This window comes from Pistacia vera, unplaced genomic scaffold (assembly GCF_008641045.1).
Source record: "Pistacia vera cultivar Batoury unplaced genomic scaffold, PisVer_v2 Contig27, whole genome shotgun sequence".
Classification (NCBI taxonomy): Eukaryota; Viridiplantae; Streptophyta; class Magnoliopsida; order Sapindales; family Anacardiaceae; genus Pistacia; species Pistacia vera.
Window position 1 is genome coordinate 497,944 of NW_022196079.1, and position 6,274 is coordinate 504,217.

General features: G+C 33.9%; 1 protein-coding gene across 1 annotated transcript; it reads left to right on the plus strand.

Annotated features, from left to right (window-relative positions):
- The first annotated feature begins 1,904 nt into the window (after positions 1-1,904).
- Positions 1,905-5,817, plus strand: LOC116133437 (myosin-binding protein 2). Its single transcript, XM_031419140.1, has 4 exons — positions 1,905-3,455; positions 3,552-3,698; positions 3,777-5,164; positions 5,250-5,817. The coding sequence occupies exons 1-3, from the start codon at positions 2,114-2,116 to the stop codon at positions 5,129-5,131; spliced, it is 2,844 nt and encodes a 947-aa protein (XP_031275000.1). The 5' UTR covers positions 1,905-2,113; the 3' UTR covers positions 5,132-5,164; positions 5,250-5,817.
- Positions 5,818-6,274: the final 457 nt, after the last annotated feature.

Genomic DNA, 6,274 nt, shown 5'->3' on the forward strand with positions numbered 1-6,274 from the left:
ATTATATGGTTACAGTTAAAAGTAATAAAAGAAGAGGGGAAACAAAACAAAATGATCTTTAAATTAAAATGAATTTAACTTTGGATCATCAGCTGATCAAAAGCTATGGAGCAAAATTGATTAAAGCAAAAGCACACAATTGAGGCCCCTTCCCAAAAGAGGGAGATTATAAAAATATTATGTATAATTCATTTTTATATTTTTAAGTTTTAGGAGCGGATTTAAAAGGGGTTATAATTAAAATTGTTTGGAAAGGTATCTTTATTATAATATTAATTTAATACTTTATTTTAAAAACAAAAGGCAAGAAAAATTTAAAAAAAAAAAATTGAAATTTTGTATGAATAATAAATTATATAAAAAAAAATGTTATTAATTGGTTGGTAATTGATTCAGATAAAGCAATTTCAATGTAAAAAGAAATATTAATTAAAATGATGATTAGATAGTTGAATTTGTGATTAAATATTTGGCGGTGCAGCCATGGCCCACAACAAAGAAACCCAATCGGACTCTAACCAAATTAAGACTTTGTTAAGCATTTTAATTCTCAAGCTTTCATGAAAGAAGTTGCCCAAATTGAATCACATTTTATAACAATTAAAGAGCACTTTATTATTTTTGTTATATTTTAAAAGGAAATCAATAATTTCCCACATCCACAATATATATGGGTTAATTTTATCTACCATGAAAAACTGCTAAGTCTCAAGCATTTCAATATTTTTAGAAATTTTAAATATACTTTCTAATATGAACTTAAAAATGATAACCCATTTGTTTTCTAATATGAAACCATTTATGAGAATTGCCTCTTTTAAAACAGAGTTAACCCAAAATTAGTACCATTCCATGCCATACAAATTAAGAAATGAAATCATTTCATTTAAAATCATATGATTCTCTCTTCATTTCATTTTTAAGGTAAACCAAATCCACAATTATTATTGGTAATTAATAAAAAGAAAACAAATAAATTTTATTTATGTATATCTTATAACATCCTTAAAAATTCATAAATTAACTAGTTTCTTTATATGAGATATTATCAATCAGGGGACAACGTTCGTGGATATAATAATAAAACGGATACAAGTTTCACAATAGTTTAAAAAGAGACAAAACTCCGTTAAATTTAATGAAAAAAATAGTAAATGACATAAATGTTCATGTTTTAATATTTATAACAAATATTTTTGTTGGGGGGAAATACTTAACATTAAAAAAGTAAAAAAAAAAATTAAAATTACAAGTATAAAATAATCTTACAAATATATTAAATGTAAATTTATAACAAAAATATGAATTTTAACACAAACATGACAAGCATAAAATTATATAATTATATTGTTAAAAGAAAAATCCAGTTGTGTAAAAGCTTGAAGAGAAACAGACTTGCATGATGAGGAGGAGCATCTGGCATCCTAAATGGGTCCCATACTTTACTTTGAGTGTGGTCCACCTAACTCTTTTACATTCCGTGGACCCCTCAAGTTCCGGGATTTTTCATTTTATAACCCAAATTTCTCTTTCTAAAACTAACAAATTAACCCCCACCCAAAATTCTTATATTTAAAAGTTAAAACTTCAACTCTCGCACATAAGATTTTAATATCGGGGGCGTTTGCAAAAGAGATTAACTATTAAAACGTTTTGAAGAAGGCAAATAAAATCTAAGAATTAATTTTATTTAATGGAAATTACATGTTATTAAAATATATTTTTTTTAATTAATCTATGGTGTAATCTATTACTTGTTGAATTAGTTGATCCTGTGACACTTGAAAAAACTTTCTTTAATTTTCTCTGAATCTATAAATAATTTTAAATTCTTTTATAAAAAACTTTGAGCCTTCTTTGGCTGTCATCCCAATTCCAACCCGCCTTTTCTCAGTCTAATTAAAACCACTTCCTTCTCTCTTTCTTACTCAATTTCTCCTTCTTCCATAACTTCTTCTTCACCATCTCTCAAAATTCCATTTTTTTGTTTCTGATTCTCATCAGTTTTACATCTTCTTCTTTGTCTTTTTACATAGCCTGCCTGCAAGTTGCTCTGTTTCACTCTGTTTTTACTCTGGTTTTGTATATATATAAGAAAAAGAGTAAAGCATCAATGGCGGCCAACAAATTTGCCACCATGTTACATAGAAACACCAACAAGATTACTCTTATTCTAGTCTATGCAGTTCTGGAATGGACTTTGATCGTTCTTCTTCTTTTAAATTCTCTGTTTTCTTATCTAATCATCAAATATGCAGAGTATTTTGGCCTCAAAAAGCCCTGTCTTTGGTGTTCAAGGCTCGATCACATCTTCGACTCTTCAAAGAAGAAGGATTCTTATAGAGATCTTGTGTGCGATGATCATGCTAAAGAGATTTCTAAACTGGGGTTCTGCTCAAATCATCAAACTCTTTCTGAATCGCAAGATATGTGTGAGGATTGCTCGTCCTCGTCGCATCGCGAATTCTCAAAGGATTACGCTTTCTTTCCATGGATGAAGCAGATTGGAATCGCTCAAAATGGTGAAGATGGTGCTCAAAATGGTGAGGTGGAGCCTAAATGTTCTTGTTGTGGAGTCAACTTGGAGAGAAAGTTTTACTCTCCATATGTGTTGTTTAAGCCTTCTTGGGAGGTGTTGGATTATCCCCAAAAGGAAAATTTGATTGAGCAAGATGGAGATGATGATCATTTTGATCAAAGTAGATCGGATTCTTTGACCAACCAACTTGAAGATGTTCAAAAGATTGCTGAAGACATGGGAATTTTAATTGAAGGGAGAGAATTGGAGATAGAGGAGAATTGTTCAACTAATGAAGATGATGAAGTGGATGTTGTTATAGAGAAAGAACAAGAGTCTTCTTCTTCAAAGGAGGAAGCTTTGAAGGCTTCAACAGAGGATCCATCTTGTGATGAGAGTAAAAATCAAGCACCTCCTGAAAGTACGACTAAGCATTTAGAGTTTTACATAGATGGAGAGGATTGTCATTTGATTCCAGTTGAATTGATGGATCCGGCGACGGCTGAAGGGAAAAGTGGGTACAAATTGAGGGATGAAGGTGAGGGAAACGGTGAAAATGAAGATGTTATTTTGGATTTTACCATGAATGATGTTGGGACAGAAGTTGAGTTGGTAATGGAGAATGTGGAGAACAGGTTCAGTTCAGAAAAGGCAATGGCATCACTTTCAGCCCATGAAAATGAGGAGCAAACTAAGGCTATGGTGCTTGAACCAGTGGAAGAAGAGAATGAGGATGAAAAAGAGAATGAGAGTGAGAGTGAGAACGAGTGGTCTTCATTTATACAAGCAGAATTTGGAGATTCAATCGAAGACGAGCCCGAACAAGTTGCTGTCGCGCAAACGCCTCAGACCCCGTCTGTTGATGCTCAAGGTGATGCTGAAGCAAGTGAGGAAACAGCAGGAGGAGATGTGGAATTGGAATCAGATTTTAATCAGGGTACATTATGAGTTCTATTTTGGTAGAATCTTTATTTTAACTTTTGTTTGATGAAACTAGGGCATGAGTGAAGCAATTTTGTTGATGTGTTTGCAGTTTCTGATGAAGCACTTCGAATGAAAAATGATGAAATTGATGCCGAGATCTCGATAGGGACAGAGATTCCGGAGCATGAACCGATTGATGACATTCAAAATGAACAAGAACCTTTTGCTAGTTCTTCTGAATTGCATGTAGATAATGGTAAGCTTTTATCTTCTTATATTACAACTTTCAGGAGTTATTGTAGTTGATCTTCTAATGTGATTGTTTTGATTTTAGGTTGTAAGCAAGTTGAAGATGATAATGTAGAGTTCAAGACCATAACAATTGAGACAATCAATCATTTGTCAATTCCCTCGGAGGTTAATGAGATTGAAGAAGATAAAGTTCCTGATACGCCGACTTCTGTTGATAGTTTTCATCAATTACACAAGAAGTTCCTACTACTTGATCGAAGAGAATCCGGAGCAGAAGAGTCCTTGGATGGTGGAAGTGTTATCAGTGACATTGATTCTGGAGATGGAGTAATGACAGTTGAGAAGTTAAAATCAGCATTGAGAGCAGAACGAAAGGCGTTAAATGGTTTATATGCAGAATTAGAAGAAGAGAGGAGTGCTTCAGCAGTGGCGGCGAGCCAGACAATGGCGATGATAAATAGGCTTCAGGAAGAGAAAGCGGCGATGCAGATGGAAGCTTTGCAGTATCAAAGAATGATGGAGGAACAATCGGAGTATGACCAGGAAGCATTGCAGCTTTTGAATGAGCTTATGGTAAAGAGGGAGAGGGAGAAGGCCGAGATTGAAAAAGAGCTCGAATTATATCGAAAGAAGGTTCATGATTATGAGTCGAAAGAGAAAATGATGATGTTAAGAAGAAGAAGCAGAACTTCATCTGCTTCTTGCAGCAATGCTGAGGATAGCGATGGTCTATCTATTGATTTGAATCACGAAGTGAAGGAAGTAGAGAGCCCTGAGAATAACCAAGAAAGTAGCAATCAGAACACTCCTGCTGATGCAGTTCTATATTTGGAGGAGTCATTGGCTAACTTTGAGGATGAAAGGCTATCCATTCTAGAGCAACTCAAGGTTTTGGAAGAAAAATTGTTTATATTAAACGACGACGAGGAGCAACATTTTGAGGATATAAAATCAATTGATCATTTCCACAGAGAGAATGGTAATGGCTATACTGAGGTTTATGATTTTGAAAGTGAAATTAATGGGCTAGCCAATGGCCATTTCAAAGAAATGAATGGGAAACTTCATTATCAAGAAAGGAAAATTATCGGTGCTAAGGCGAAGAGACTTCTTCCTCTTTTTGATGCAATTGGTACTGAAACTGAAGATGGAATTCTCAATGGACATGAACTAGAGTTTGATTCTGTTGCATCGCAGAACTCCTCTATCACAAAATTTGAACTGGACAGCAAGAGGTTTGCTCTTGAGGAAGAGGTCGATTATGTCTACGAAAGGCTACAAGCACTTGAGGCAGATAGAGAATTTCTCAAGCATTGCATGAGCTCCCTGAGAAAAGGAGATAAAGGAGTAAATCTTCTCCAGGAAATCCTACAACATCTTCGCGATCTCAGAAGCGTTGAGCAACGTGCAAGAAATATCGAACATATTGCTTCATAAAAACGCAAATCAATTCCAAAAAAAAGATTACAGGTATTGTTCTTACTTCTTACTTTATCAATTCAAGTCACTTAAATCTGTTACATGTCCATTAAAATTCTGTGTTTGATAATTGCAGATTGTTCAAATTCTAGGACAAAGAAGCACCAAATGCATTTGGAAAATTGCAACAAAATTTCAAAGGAAAGTCCCTGGATGGAGAGGGAAGCTCCTGGTAATTAAAAGATCAGCCTAATGATCTTTATCTTTTGGTGGACTACAAATGAAATTTTGCAAGTCTACCCAGTTTTTAATTTTGATTTTAATGGTTTTGGTGTCAAAGGTTAACCCAAATTTTTGGTGGGTTGAGCTCATCATGCACTTTTTTTTGGGGGAAAAAACAGTGGAATGATGAGTGTTTATGTGTGTGTAGGGTAGTGAGGTTATGAAGGCAACCAAGCTGTCAATTTGTATTATGTTTGTGAGAAAAAGGCCTGGACTCAATGATCCAACAAAGATTCCAAGTTTGCCAGGCAAAATTAGGATTAGTTTATTGGACAGTTAGAGAATTAGGAGAGTTGTTTATTTTGGGGGTTAATTTTTTAATCTCTTTTTCTTTTTTCTTTGTCTATTTCACAAGGGGTTTGTACTTTTGTATACTAAATGTATCCGTCCTTCTGTAAGTATATAAAGTGAGTGTTTGTTTATTCTGTTTTTTTTTTTAATGTTTTGTGACAAAGATGGAAGTAAATAAAACAATGAGAGTAGGTTTAAAAATTGAAATTAGGATGTTGCTTTAAGCATAAATAAAACAACAGTTGGTTGGTAGAAACCAACAAAAGTTAAGCAAGACAATATAATTGCTATAAAACAAATTTGTCGGTTGGCCTAACACTTCCAGCTTGGACACAAATAGCCAAAGTAGAGCTTCATTTCACCGCACAATCAAAGATTTAAAAAGATAACCAATAAGCCCGCTCGAGCCATCAGGTTTCCAGTTTGTTTTCATAAGGTTTGAATTTTCATTCGTGACCTTACTTTGCGAAGGCCCCATTGAACCCTATAATCTTTGGGAGGCGATAAATAATTTTCTCTCGCATTTTTTGAGTTTAATGAGAATGTTTTCTACTTGCCAATGATTTTTAGATATAAGAACAAAAGGAT

Coding starts and splice junctions, on each gene's coding strand:
- LOC116133437 (XM_031419140.1), top strand. CDS start 2,114: ATGGCGGCCAACAAATTTGCCACCATGTTACATAGAAACACCAACAAG. Junction 3,456..3,551: donor GGAATCAGATTTTAATCAGG/GTACATTATGAG, acceptor ATGTGTTTGCAG/TTTCTGATGAAGCACTTCGA. Junction 3,699..3,776: donor TGAATTGCATGTAGATAATG/GTAAGCTTTTAT, acceptor TTTTGATTTTAG/GTTGTAAGCAAGTTGAAGAT.